The sequence below is a fragment of the Oncorhynchus keta genome, chromosome 15, assembly GCF_023373465.1.
Source record: "Oncorhynchus keta strain PuntledgeMale-10-30-2019 chromosome 15, Oket_V2, whole genome shotgun sequence".
Taxonomy (NCBI): domain Eukaryota; kingdom Metazoa; phylum Chordata; class Actinopteri; order Salmoniformes; family Salmonidae; genus Oncorhynchus; species Oncorhynchus keta.
This window is the reverse complement of record NC_068435.1, coordinates 35,332,980-35,347,896: the sequence shown is the minus strand read 5'-3', so window position 1 is coordinate 35,347,896 and position 14,917 is coordinate 35,332,980. Positions and strand designations below refer to the sequence as shown.

The following is a 14,917-nucleotide window of genomic DNA, read 5'->3' as shown; positions in this document are numbered from 1 at the left end:
TTGCAGCACTGTGTAGTTGGGAATGCGACGTAAGTGTGTGTGTGAACTGCGTGTGTGTCGTCTGGAAGATGAAGGTGTGTGCTCCTCTTCCTTCACATCACTCCCTCCCGCCCTGACAGGCAGAGCCCCTGATCGTCGACCTGCGCGACCTCTTCACACTCATCTACGACATCAAGCAGCGCGAGGAGATGGAGAGGAAGGCCCAGAAGGACAAGCAGTGTGAGCAGGCCGTCTACCAGGTAAATAACAACAAGAAACAACAACAGAACTGTTACCATGGCCGTTATGCACAATGGCCATATTGAGTGTACTCATGAGTATAGTGAGAGATATTAGAGGAAGGGAGATGATGCGTATCCATTGAAGAAATGGGTTAATATCTGTCAAAGTGAGCGTTCCCCCCTCTTGCGTAAGCATGCTTTCTTGCTTAGCCTAGCGACCAGCAGGCAGAGATGACTGCTTCACGCGCTTTGAGTACGAGTCCAGATCTCGGCTTGGGCTGTGACTGCAATGCAAATGATTTAAGGTGTTTTGAGGGACGTTATAATGCCACTATTTTTTTTTATCCCAAAACATGACTTTCATGCATCGAAAGACTCCTGTCAATGTAAAAGGCTTAATGTAATGTATAACTGTGTCCACAATGGTATATATTATTATGGTGGAAAATGTATACAGTAACTCAGACATCAGGTTAAGCCGAGGCACAATAGGTTAAGACCAGGCACAATAGGTTAAGACTAGGCCCAATAGGTTAAGACTAGGCACAATTATGTTAAGACTAGGCACAATATGTTAAGACTAGGCACAATATGTTAAGACTAGGTACTCTCCACTGAGTTCCTAATAGAAAACTGTTTTCCCCTAAGCCAATGGCTGATTGGTCACACCTGATGCCCTTGCATGCTCTTTTGTTCTCGCTCTTTTCTTCTCTCTGTACTTCTATTCGTCTATCCATGGTCTTGCTCTATTCTCCTCTGTATCCGTCTTCTTGTTGTTATGTAAAACGTTCCTTCTCTTCAACCATCACGCAGACCATTCTGGAGGACGAGGTGGACGATCCAGTTTACCAGGTACGTCGCCACACGACACGCGGCCCATCAGAACTAGCGATGAAACCCCATGGGACCTTTTTCGCTCTAGCTTCTACTGACAACAGTGTTTTCACGTGATTCATTCTATGGAATACGAAACAATTAATCCTTAATGTAAATATCTGCCGCTGATCTGCTTGAATTAATGATTCATGATATCCAAACCATCTCAGTAATACGCAGTAGACCAACCATCACAGTAGACGGTTTTGTTCAACCATTCGACTCTCCCATTGCAGTGTTGTTGAACCATATCTTTTCAGTTGACCTGTGTATATGTTCTGATTTTCTTCTAAAGACCTGACCCTGACTGGTTGTTCTCCCCTTTTGCTTTTGGCTGAACCTGATACTCTACTCTGTTGCTCACACTGAATACAGACAACACTAACCCTTACTCTGAATGCTAATGTTCAGTGGATATGCCCCAACTCATTCCAAATTTCTGTTGTTTGCCCCTTTAGCTTTTTCTGCTGTATACCCCCACAAAGAAAAGTTTTACTTTGCAATTCTGTAGTAGTAGTGACTGTTTTCGTTTGTTTTGTTTTCGAATACAAGAGTCCAATGACTGTGGGCAGAATCCAAACTTGGGATCCGTGCGTGTAACTAACTCAGACTTTCGTGTAAATCATCTAGGTTACAAACGCGGATCTCGAGTCAGGATTGGCCCCTCTGTGTCTAGGTGGTAGTGGAGAGGTGGAGCAGTATTCTGATGAAGTTGGTGGAGGGACCTCTTCAGTACCTGGAACTACTGCCTGACCAATTACTGTGCTCTCTCCTCTTCCTTCTTCACTCTATCGTCTCTCTCTCTCTTTCCTTCCTTGTTTGTCTCCCTCACACTCTTTTTTCTATCTCTTTCTCTTTCTCCGTATTTTGTCTCTTATTTCTCTCTTTCTTTCGATCGCTCTCTCTCTCTGTTTCCGTTAATCTCGACATGCTCCATCCCTCTTGGCCCCGCCCACTACTTCTGTTGTAGTACATTGTGTTTGAGGCTGGACATGAGCCCCTCCGTGGCCACCAATCAGAAGAGAGCGTTTACCAGGTACAATACCAAGCCCCGCCCCTTCCATACGTTTTGTAGAGTAGTCAACCCAGAGCGTTGTGTTACACTAGATTTCTGTTTGTTAGAGAGCAGGGCAGTACACTGGGTAAAAAAAAGTATACTCACAATGTTCCGAATGTAAATTAGAATAACATCTCAAGTGCAGTCATGGCTAGTTATTTTGGCAGACCAATTCATCCAGGCTTCTCTAGAGTCTATGTGGGCTCCCTGCAGACATCCAGAGGTTTGACCTTCCAGCTCAGTTCAAGGGACCAACAGGAGCCTCTAGGGACCTAGAGTGTGATTTAATCTGGTCCCCCTCCTCCCTCCACCACCTCTCTACTCCCTCACCCCTCCTCCTTTACCCCTCCTCCCTTCTCTGTCCACCTCCCCCTCCTCCCTCCACCCTCGCCCCCCTCCTCCTCCTCCCTCCACCACCTCTCTACTCCCTCACCCCTCCTCCCTCCACCCTCGCCCCCCTCCCCCTCCTCCTCCCTCCACCACCTCTCTACTCCCTCACCCCTCCTCCCTCCACCCTCGCCCCCCTCCTCCTCCTCCCTCCACCACCTCTCTACTCCCTCACCCCTCCTCCCTTACCCCTCCTCCCTTCTCTGTCCACCTCCCCCTCCCTCCCTCCACCCTCGCCCCCCTCCTCCTCGTCCCTCCTCCTCCTCTTCCTTTCTGAAGATGAAAGATGAGTCGAAATGAATCATTTGCCATGCCATTTGAACTCCAAATGAAACAAGATCAATAGAGAAGAGAATTCCGCCCAACTCCAAGTCAGCCAGCCGAAAGCGAGAGAGAGAGAGGCCATATTGTTCACTACAGTTAATAGATTAATGTGAGGAAAATATACAAAAGAGAGGAGAGGGCAAGCGCTCCAGCGTTGTCAGTTTCCACAGATTTAAACCTCTAGTTGAATGTGATCCAAATGGAGAAAAACAATTGTGCCGCCTTAATGTCAACACAAAGAAGTAGCACACACAATCGTACAGCATTGCTTACAATCAATATGGATCTAAATAAGAGTTGATTCAAGAGCTGTGCAGCGGTAGAATTTGCATAACATTTTCCTTTAAACCATTTGCAGACCAGAGACACCTGAAATGATGAGTGTTTCAGCTGTAGCAGAAGAAAGGATTCATTGAATAATCAATACGTTTTTCTCTTTCTTAATCAACCTTGGTAAAATGGTGTTGCTCAAAGCTCACTTTATTCTTTCATTTTGACTCGACCTCCAACACAGGTCCCTACCGCTACCAGTCAGCAGAAGGGAGAAGGGATCTATGACGTCCCAAAACGCCATTTCATGACTGTAGGTGCTTTTGTTTTTGTTTTTTTGGTTCGTCCACTCCCTCCACTGGCAAACCTCTCATTCCCTCACTAAGGAAAACTCCCCTCTTCTTTAGTGTCCATTCATGAACCCCTGTCTGTGTGACCTTGTGGAATTATTGGACCCCTAACCACCTCGCCGACACACGTAGACGTGGTCGTATACACCCACAGACTGGTTATCAGCAGTGTGTCTCGAGGCAGTGGTTGCCTGCCTGTGCAGTCTGATATCAGTTGTCTTGGGCAAGAAATGATCAAGCGTCAGGCCTAAGTATATTATTACAGTATCTAAGGGTATAAAGATTAAATGATATTGTATATTGCAACATGTATCGTCATGTATACGGGGGTGTATATTGTATTGTTATGCACAGTCTGCCCCAACAGATACAGTCAGTTGTTCAGATAAATCCAGTGGAGAAAGCGATGTGTCTTTGCTTCAGATCCTCCACAGGTTTTTAAACATAGAGGACGATGTTAGACATCGAAGAGGCGTCTTTTCTTCAATAAAGACAAAACGCTTTTGTCATTTCCAGTCTCACCAATATATTTTCTACAGCGAGGTTCATTTTGGACCAGAACAAATAGACATATCATGGATTCACTTTTTGGTTGCGCAGAACTGGAAATATATCTCTTTCTATCCTTTCACCATGTCAGATGCAATAGTCAATACATTTACACGGAGAGAGAAGAAAACGTCCACCTGACTTCTGAAACAAACCCTAAGAAGAAAGTGGGCTTTCTTTCTCGCCTCGCTTCCTCTCTATGCTGATAGTTCAGCAACATATCAACTCGGCATGATAGCTATCCTGTCTCCCTTGCTATCTCCCCCCCAAAAACACATCATGCTAGCTGGTGTTGTATCAATAGCTGCCGACGCTGCTTCCATATCTCTTAAGAGTTACTGCTTGTCTGTGCATTCAGTTGGAGCTCTACTCAGAGATCCCCCATAGCTTGATGTGTGTGTCACTCTGCCTGTCTGCCTGAGGTAAAGACCCAGTATAACTATAACCTATGTCTGCCCACCTTTTACAAACTACTGTACCTCCCTCTTGCTCCTACTGGATACATAGAACTGTAAGAGCAAGCCATAATGTACAGAAACAATATGTACCGTATATGATCAGACCCCCCCCCCCACACACACACACACACTTCAAACAGGACATAGACAATGTTATGTTGCCCCCCTTCACCAACACTGATTGCTGTTCTCCTCTCATTTTCACTCTTCTTTTCGTGTCTGTGTGTGTGTGTCTTTATTTATAGCATGCAAATCCCCTGTGTATTCCCGTGGTGATACATCGTCTGCTTGTGCATGGCCCCTGCAGTCTAGGACATACATTTCATGCGACTTATCCATTTCATAGTCTAGTTGTAGAACCTATGTCCTTCCTTCCTACTTCCTCTGAAATGTAATTGTACTGTTAGAGCGCTGAAGTTATATGGCTGGGGAACGGTCACATCTGCTATATGGGTCAGGTAGTTATATTGTCTCGGTGGGTAAATGTATAGAAGTATATATATTCATTGGGTTCAGGAAACGCAGTGGTGAATGTACTGGTAACTGCCAAAATAAAGGAAACACTTGAGTAAATGAGGGATACAAAGTATATTGAAAGCAGATGAGATAATTAAGCAATTCACATCCCATCGTGCAAGGGATCATGTATTAAAATGTCCCAGTTGCCCATTATTTTGGCTACCATGGCTAGAGATCTCAGTGACTTTGAAAGAGGGGTCTCAAATGAGCAAAGAGGGTGTAAAGTGTGTGTGTGTCTGTGTCTGTGTCAGTCCCCAGATCTCAACCCAATTGAATACTTATCTGAGATTCTGGAGTGGTGCCTGAGACAGCATTTTTCACCACCATCAACAAAACACCAAATGATAGAATTTAATGTGGAAGAATGGTGTTGCATCCCTCCAATAGAGTTCCAAACACTTGTAGAATCTATGCCAAGGAGTATTGCAGCTGTTCTGGCAGCTTGTGGTATTGCCAAATGCCCTAAAACATTCCATGTTGGTGTTTCCTTTATTTTGGCAGTTACCTGTATATTGTATACCGTCCAAATCCTACCTAATCATATAATATTATCTTGTGTTTGAGAGGAATCACAATGGTAATGCATTGTGGGACTATTGGGGCTGATTTGATAGGTAGAGACGGACATAATAATATCTAATCAGTGTTCTTTTGATTGGACTGAATAGCCAATTATAGAGCACCGTGAGAGATTCATTTTAGATCCATTTTCTGATAATGAAATGAAAGGAGAGCTAGTTGTTTCTTGGCATCTTCAGTACAATTCTCTTCACACGCAATCACGCATGCACACACATACAGAGTAATAGACTGTGTTATGACTTAGAAAGTCTGACTTTGTTTTGTCGTGAAATGTCACTGTTCTCCTTCTCTGTCCCTGTTCCTCTGCCCCACCACAGAACATCAACCACTTTGATCTGTTCGGAGATATGTCAACTCCACCCTCGGTGAGTAACTATCCATTCCCTATTGCTTAGACAGACTCTGTCCGTTTAACATGACCCGCCGAACCGCGCTCCTTAACACGGAAGCCAGCCGCACCAATGTGTCGGAGGAAACACTGTTAAACTGGCGACCGGGGGCCCAATAGTGCCGGGGACCCGGTCCGCCACAAAGAGGTCCCAAGAGTGCGGTGAGCCACGTAAAGCCCCACAGCCAAAACCCTCCCCTACGCAGGGTGACGCTGGGCCAAATGTGCTTTGTCCAATGGGACTCCCGGCCACGGCCGGTTGTTGCCCAGCCCGGGAATGAACCTGGGTCTGTAGTAACGTCTCTAGCACTGCAATGCAGTGCCTTAGACCGCTGCGCCACTCGGGAGGTCCATGTGTCAACATTTGAATGCGTTGTTATGCAGTCAAACTACTGTGTGGATCATAGAGAAACTCACAGTCATGACAACCGCTAAAGACCAGTAAGACATTGGAAGACATTTTCTATTCTGATTTCTGTGTGAACAGATGGTTCAATTGACCCCCAAATCGAAAAAGCCAATAAATGAATAATCACAATGACCGCAGTGAAAGGATAGGTGCCTGGTTCAGACGTGTATGTGGATGATGTCCCCCCAGATTCCCCCGTCCCCGGCCAACACTCTGGACCCCAGCAGGAGCCACCGCCAGCCCCAGCACCCCCCAGAGATGTTCACCGGCCCCTTCAGCCCCACCTCTGTCCCCTCAGGGTACATGACCATGGGGCCAGTCCAGGCAGCCCAGTGGGCCCAGCAGGGACCCTTCGCTGGCCAGGCCCAGACCCTGGCCTTTGGGGTGCAAGGGCCCCTCCAGGTGACCCAGGTCCTCCCTGGGGGCCAGCCCGTCATCTGGAGCCAGGCCAACATCTTCCCTGCCACCCAGCAGCAGTGGGCCGCCATGGCTGCCTACATGCCTGCCCAGGCTGTGGGGGGTCACCACCTCCCCATGATGGTGCCCATCACCACCGTGTGCCCTGGGCCCCAGGGGCCCCACGGTGACCTCTCCTCCACCCCTTCCTCGGCCATCGCCAGCCCCCAGCATCAGACGATGGACCCCGTTCTGCTCCAGCAGCAGCATAGCATCGGTGGGGATTCTGACGCAGGCGAAGGCCCCTCTTCGCTGGGCCTTGTCATGGTGGGCAGCAGGTGTGGCACACCCAGGCCGATGAGCCCTACTTCAATGAGTCTTGGTGCCTTGGGTAGGTGTGAGACGCCCGTTGGCCTTGTCATGATGGCGAGGTGTGAGACGCCCGGTCTAGTGAACGTGCCCCCTGACACCCTGGTCTGTAGCCAGCTGGGCCTGGAGTCATCATCTGCCGCAACCCAGGAAGAGGAAGGCAGCTGTAGTGACCTTGACCTTTCTCGGATGACCTTGAGTCCAGGCACGTCTACCTCGCCCTCCACTGACTCAGGTAAATTCTACCTATAGCCAGTTTTTCCTACATTTACACTAGATAGTTGCACATACTCATACAAAACAAGTAAGTTACCCAACCCAAACCTTAAAGGGAAAATCCATCGGCCACATCATCATGATGATACAAAATGCATCATTTTGCATGTCATGATAATATGATCAGTGGCACTTTGCTTCTTGAAAGTCCAATATGTTGAAAACTTGACCGTTGACATGCAAAACATTTTGGGACTATATCAAAAGTGGACTAATGAAAAAAAAAACTAAATATTGTGTTTTTTTTGGTTAAGTTCCCCTTTAAACAAACCCTAACTATACCCACCTGGATAATGTACAATGCTTTAAGACACGGTTAAAGTGGGGAAAAAGGAGTACAGTACACCCAACAACCAACTCTGTCTCTGCAGCGTCCACCCCAGCCCCCCAACCTGGCTCGTCCTCAGACTCCGCCCCGTCCCAGGCTAGTGATCCCCCCACAGACCACTCCCCCATCGAAACAGAGGCCACACACCCCAGCACCAGGGAGGATGACTCGGTGAGTGTCAGCTAATCTGCTTCATAATGATATAATGAGCTATCAAACGGTTGGTAGATAGTCGTTTTATCACTTCACCTGCCATTTTGACTGCATCAGTCGAACAAAAACATTTGATATATGCTAAGAGGGGAAAAAGTCCTTTGGTTGTATTTATAAAGGTCTTGGGTAACGTTGTAATTCGAAAAAAAAAATGTATTTCAAAGAACACAATAGCATTTTCATGACTTTATGTTACTGCAGGCTGTCTGCTACCGCGGGCTCACATGTGGAGCGCATGGTACAGTGGTTATTCTTGGAAAAAGTGATATTTTGAAATAAAGCTCATCTCTTCAATTTTGAGAGTTTTATTTGTCAAAGGGAAGTGTTTTTGGAAACCTCAGATACAATATAGGAATCAAAACATCTTACCTGCATGTGACTCTGTCGGAGGATGTGTTTGAAAAAGTCACCTTTCTGGTGCTCCAGAGGAGAAAACAATGTCCTCTTGTAACACATATATTCTGTTAGTGATATCGACATTCTCACAACGTACACGTGTTAAATAAACGCACTTAGGAGAAGTCAAGGACGGAAGGGGGCAGAGATATATAAACGTTACATTCATATGCAGTCAAAATTACTGCCTCGGCACTTGTGTTAATGGGTGAATACTGGAATTAACCATTCTCCCAATGTCTCTCTCTCTCTCTCTCTCTCTCTCTCTCTCTCTCTCTCTCTCTCTTTCTCTCTCTCTTTCTTTCTCTCTCTCTCTTTCCACCTAGGGCTCATGCAACCGGGCTCGGTCTCCTTGTCCTTCCAGTGATGCTCCATCTGACTGTCCACAGGCCCAGACCTGTCCGCAGGAAGACAGCTAGAGAACACTGGGACTCTGGGTGGGTTTCTTCTCTACTCTCCTACCACTCTCCTCTATCACCCCGTTCTGTCCTCCCCTTCCCTCTCATCTCCTCATCCCACCCCTCTCCCTCTCTCCGATCCTCTCCTGTTCTATTCTCTAACCTTTTGTATCCCCTTAAGGCTGCTTAAAACATCTCTGTTTTATTGATTGGTCTAACAACACTCTACCGCTCAGCTCTTATTGCCTGTCTGTCTGGTGTCTTTTCAGAGGCACAGATATCTTGTTTGTCTTTTAGTCTCTCTCTCTCTCTCTCTCTCTCTCTCTCTCTCTCTCTCTCTCTCTCTCTCTCTCTCTGTGTCCTTGCAGCTAAATGGTCCTCAGCCAATTATGGAAGAGCTGTGATTTTCATTTAAAGGTTTATTTTATTATGGCTCTGTAGTACGTTGTAAAATGGAACATTGCTGCATTGATTAAGTATGATCAATGTAAGGAACAATACTGCCACCTGCTGTCCATAGGCTCATAATTGCACATATTTCACACAAGTGTATGTGTTCTAATGCGGCTCCCTCCCTCTCCAGGAGAAGAACCCTCTCTATGCCCAGAGATATGACCAACAAGAGGAAATGAGAAGAGAGGAGAGGAGAAGGAGGAGAAGAGGAGGACAGCAGACTGAGAGGGAGAGGAGAGACTCTAGACTCCTGTGTCTCTCCACATAGCTGGATTACACTGATCACTGTTTTGTTCTGGGGACTATTAATATTGGCAGTCTAAAGTAGCAGTACCATAGGACTGGCTTCTCTCTTGAGACGGACAACACAACACACTCCTCACAATGGACAAACCTTGTCTTTTTTTCTCCCTTTGCCAATTGGAAGGTTTTTCTCCCAGGAAGTGACCTTTGAAACTGTAGCAGCAGGCCGTTGCCATGACAACATTCTGCCACAGGTCAGTGGGAGGAGACATCCAATCTATCATGTGACCTGGAAGAACCAATCACACTGCAATTTCAGAAAGAGGATTGTAATGTGTTCTATGGATTCTGATGATTTTTTAGGTATTTTGATGAAGAATGGTGTCCTTTGGGGTTGTACCTTGCAAGGACTCGTTGTGCAGAACATATGGATTTCCCAAATGTTTTCAAAGAACTGACTTGTTCCATTTGCATGAACAGACTTTGTATTGTGGATCCAGCCAAACGCAACAGTGACTGCGAGACAACTGTTCTCCGTAGCTCCCTTTTCAAAGCAAAAATATAAAAAAAATATAATTTGCCATTTGAAAGCTGCGACTACTGAGTTGATGCGTATGAGAGTTTTTAAGGGTAAAAAAAAAATGTTTGAGGCATCGGCCGAAATAAAAATCCTGTTTGCCAAACTTCTATTTTGTAAATAAGATTTCATCAAGGCCCCGACTGTACACCTGCATCTCTGTGCCAGAAGATAGGGCCGTCATCTGCCTCTCTGACACTGCCTACCTGTGGCTCTCAACTCTAAAGCAATGCCCTACCAGCACCTCTGTCTGTATCATCTGGACGTTTGCTTTGCTTTTGTTGGCAATTTCTTTCTTGTTCTTTTTTGTTCTTTCTGTTTCTCTGTTGGGTTTGGTCGGTCTGTGACATATGAACTGATGCATCTGTGTTACTTAGCCATTGAATCAAAGCGATGATGCCTGTTACCTACGTGTGACGTAACTCACTCTTTTGAAAATGAAGTCACACAACAACAACAAAATATCCACAGGCTAATTTCTTAATAAAGTCACTGTCACTTTTACCTGGGGGAGAGGGAAGGGGGGGATCTCCTGCATAACCTTGTTTCTTAGCTGTTTTAGACTTCCAGACAGGTGTACTGCTCACACTTCAATGTTTTGCTTTCAAACTCAATGTTGATCTACTCTACTGCTTCCAGACCTGGGTTTTAATACTATTTAAATACTTTTGAGCATTTGCTTTAGCCTGCCTCTAGTGCCAGGTGGGCGGGGTTTGCATTTTGGGAATTTCCTATTGGCCCCATTGCAACAGGCAAGCTCAATCACGCACAGCTGAACAATTTGAAATGATCTCAAATGGTATTTGAACCCAGGTCTGCTAGACATATCTAGGTGGTTTCTAGGAACCGTAACCAATAAGCTAGTTGAGATGGCCCATCCAGCTGCAGACTCCAGAGTACATTACTATGCCTTATAACTATCAGTTGGACAGGTTTGGTTGCCCTGTCACTGTTACATCGTCCTGTCATTGTATTTCAGTAACACAATTCATTGATGCAACTGAGGGTTTGGGGCATATTGTAGGTCTGTCCGCTTCGCAGAGTTACAAATGGCCAAAACATGGAGACTTTATATGGCTATGAAATAATATAAATATGATTACTATTTACTTCTAGACTACGATGATAATAACTGTAACCCTGCTCGTCTAAGACAAAGCGAAATGGTCCCATTTTATTTATGAATCCCCCGAACGGTGTTGAAAAGAGAAAGAGGACTTTTTGTACGTATATTTCGTCCCATCTACTGTGCTACTCTATGCCCACTGTTCAGTCACAAATAAAAGATCATGTGATTCACCGTTTTCTCCTGAACTTTGTATGTTGCGTCAGCTATTTGTAACACTGGGTGCCGCAACAAAAAATGGTCATTCATAGGATATTACTGTCGAATGACCATTTCACGGTGTGCTTTCTAAGAAAACACCTGGTCATTTCAGCGACCCTGAAATAAGTCCTGCATGTATTTTGTTCCAACTCAATGGATCCAACAGAGGGGGCTGTGTTCTAGCTATTACCTGGGCCCTGTCCAGTCAGCACATGCAGAAGAAAGCTTTTTGAAATGGAGAATGGAAACGAGGTCATTCTTAATGCTGTTGAGATAGTACCTCCTCCATTTTAAAAGGTTTTCTACCATGTTTCTGCCAACCGTACATGACTCTGTAATTGTGTGTTGTTAATGGCATATATCCACCAACACAAACCTACATGAAGCATTTTAACTGAAGTTGACCTCAATCTATTTCAAATAGCGTTTTGTTTTTACATTTATAAGCAATCACCACATATTGTGTGGAGTGGAGCTGATGTTTCTGTCAAGGGTCATTTGATTGAGGTCAAAGAAGGTAAACAAACAGTCTGGGAGATCTCCAGACCAATATAACGTACTGTACACCAAACATGATCTGTGTGCTTTGAGTTTCCTAATACCTGACTTATGAAAGTGGAGATTCCCGTAACAGACTCACGGTCTGAACCTAACATTGAGTCCATGCCCCCGCTTGTATTGATCAGTGTGTGTTTACACACAGACAGAGATACCTGAACACACACACACGCACGGACAAACACACATGTACACACACTCATAAGTACATGCACACACACACACACACACACACACACACACACACACACACACACACACACACACACACACACAGCTGAACACACTGTTGTCTCGTCAGGTCTGTGCGTCCGTCTTTATTGGAGATTTTTCAGATCCACAACTACCATGCTCTCTGTGTCCATGTTAAAGCCTACAGTTGGCCTAGGCTACTGCCTCCTCTGTGCTGCATTGTGCTTGCTCCTACTCCGGTAAGACCTTAATTCACTCTGTGTGTGGAAGATAGAGATTCAAGGGCAATGGCTGTCCTCGACCAGCGTCAATACCAGACATTGTATGACTTAATGTGAGGTTCATTGCAGTACACTTACTCCCGATGGGTAAGGTTTTAGATGGAGGCCTTGGAGGCCTAGATGGAGGTACAACGGGAGGGAACATTATTCTGGATTTAAATTGTTGGCTGTTTAAATCAATGCAAAAGTCCATTGAGAATAGAAAATGGTGTGTGTGCGTGCAGAAGTCCCCACAAGAATAGTAAACTAACAAACATTTGACCAACTGGGGACATTTTGTTAGTCCCCACAAGGTCAAATGCTATTTCTAGGGGGTTTAGGGTTAAAGTTAGAATCAGGGTTAGGAGCTAGGTTTAGTTTTAGTGTGTGTGTGTGTGTGTGTGTGTGTGTGTGTGTGTGTGTGTGTGTGTGTGTGTGTGTGTGTGTGTGTGTGTGTGTGTGTGTGTGTGCATATTTCTTCAAAGAAGTCCACCTTTTTGAAACCATAATGATTTTCTAGCACATCAACACACAGATGATTCCTCCCGTCGTACCCTGCTTGACTAATATAATAGGCTGATGCAGTGCGGTGAACTGTGAGTTATGGTGACCTATGTTTCAGTGATGTTGCCGGCAGTGGCGAGGAGCCCAGTGGCGTCCGTGAGGCTCGTTCTGTGGGGACTCAGGTCGCCGTGCAGCCGGTGGACTGTGTACAATCAGAGTGGTCCTCCTGGACGCGCTGCGATGTCTGCAGGAAGAAGAGGGTGAATATTAGCAGGAGGAGGAAGAAATGGATGATGATGATGATGATGAGGAGGAGGATGGTAGATAAAAACCTGTTAGTGGAGAGTATAGCGTAAGTGGCACAGGTTGCTGTCTGTAATCCACTTGACACGGATAATGGGATGTAACGGACATGGGATGTATTTCACATTCTGTGCACAGACTGGGTAATGCAGACTGGGTAATGCAGACTGGATAATGCAGCCTAGGTAATGCAGCCTTTCTGTGACTAATAGCTGTACAGTAAGTGGGCAGTAAGTAGGTGTTGCACTGTAGCCTTCAAATTGTTTTCAATTGTCTTTTATTCTCTCTTACCCTCCCCTCTCCATCGCCCTTCCCCCAGTATCGTTATGCTAAGCTTGTCCAGCCATCTCAGTTTGGCGGGGAGCCCTGTCATGTCCAGGGCAAAGAGGTGGAGCCCTGTAGCCCTCCATCTCGCTACGACTGTACACATGATGAAACACCTCTGTGTGAAGGCTTCCTCTGCACTTACACAGGTATTCTTTCCACACAATCCACCAAGTTAACCCTAACGTTAAGCCTGATTTGAATAATCCTAACCACTGGTATTCTCTCCTCTGATCTCAAAACTATATGCCTGCTATTTTTACACGGCTTAGTCCCATGCATGTCTTCTAGATGTCTGTGTGGATGTAAAAAAAAATGAATTTAAAAAAGTGCTGTATATCAAATGAAACGTTTTACTCCACAAAGTGCACTGCCAGTATAGGGCTCTGAAACAAAACTAGAGGACCACATAGGGAATGTGGTGTGATTTGAGATGTGACCTGTGTGTCTTCCCAGGGCGCTGTGTGCCTATAGACCTGCGCTGTAATGGGGATGATGACTGTGGGGACTGGTCAGATGAGAAGGGCTGTCAGAAGGTGAACAAGGCCTGCAAGCAGGAGGCACAGGAGTACCATGGCATCGAGAACCTGGCCAAAGGGTGAGGCATGTTCACTGTGGGCCGAGTAAAAACTTGAGCTCGGCGTACACATTGACATCAGCACAGGAGTTACGTGAAAGTGAATCCCTTTCTCTCTCCTGTAGAATCAACATACTGAACAGTAACTTAGAGGGAGTGGTCATTGACAACAGATACTACGCAGGCAGTTGCTTGCCTCACTACATCCAGGACGTCAGGTTCAGGAAGCCTTATAACCTGCAGCAGTACACACTGGAGGTATGAAGCCTTATAACCTGCAGCAGTACACACTGGAGGTAGGAAGCCTTATAACCTGCAGCAGTACACACTGGAGGTAGGAAGCCTTATAACCTGCAGCAGTACACACTGGAGGTATGAAGCCTTATAACCTACAGCAGTACACACTGGAGGCAGGAAGCCTTATAACCTACAGCAGTACACACTGGAGGTAGGAAGCCTTATAACTTACATCAGTACACACTGGAGGTATGAAGCCTTATAACCTACAGCAGTACACACTGGAGGCAGGAAGCCTTATAACCTACAGCAGTACACACTGGAGGTAGGAAGCCTTATAACTTACATCAGTACACACTGGAGGTAGGAAGCCTTATAACCTACAGCAGTACACACTGGAGGTAGGAAGCCTTATAACCTACAGCAGTACACACTGGAGGTAGGAAGCCTTATAACCTACAGCAGTACACACTGGAGGTAGGAAGCCTTATAACTTACATCAGTACACACTGGAGGTAGGAAGCCTTATAACCTGCAGCAGTACACACTGGAGGTAGGAAGCCTTATAACCTGCAGCAGTACACACTGGAGGTAGG

The 14,917-nt window shown here is 45.8% G+C and overlaps 1 protein-coding gene across 1 annotated transcript in view; it reads left to right on the top strand.

Annotated features, from left to right (window-relative positions):
* Nucleotides 1-14,917, top strand: part of c8b (complement component 8, beta polypeptide) — a 39,376-nt gene that overhangs the window by 20,982 nt on the left and 3,477 nt on the right. Inside the window, exons 5-18 of the mRNA XM_052464265.1 lie at nucleotides 120-239; nucleotides 1,035-1,073; nucleotides 2,068-2,133; nucleotides 3,380-3,448; nucleotides 5,911-5,958; nucleotides 6,580-7,390; nucleotides 7,803-7,930; nucleotides 8,695-8,782; nucleotides 11,983-11,993; nucleotides 12,093-12,355; nucleotides 12,999-13,140; nucleotides 13,503-13,656; nucleotides 13,964-14,105; nucleotides 14,210-14,342. Coding sequence (XP_052320225.1) covers nucleotides 120-239; nucleotides 1,035-1,073; nucleotides 2,068-2,133; nucleotides 3,380-3,448; nucleotides 5,911-5,958; nucleotides 6,580-7,390; nucleotides 7,803-7,930; nucleotides 8,695-8,782; nucleotides 11,983-11,993; nucleotides 12,093-12,355; nucleotides 12,999-13,140; nucleotides 13,503-13,656; nucleotides 13,964-14,105; nucleotides 14,210-14,342 — 2,214 coding nt within the window. The remainder of the gene's footprint in view (nucleotides 1-119; nucleotides 240-1,034; nucleotides 1,074-2,067; nucleotides 2,134-3,379; nucleotides 3,449-5,910; nucleotides 5,959-6,579; nucleotides 7,391-7,802; nucleotides 7,931-8,694; nucleotides 8,783-11,982; nucleotides 11,994-12,092; nucleotides 12,356-12,998; nucleotides 13,141-13,502; nucleotides 13,657-13,963; nucleotides 14,106-14,209; nucleotides 14,343-14,917) is intronic.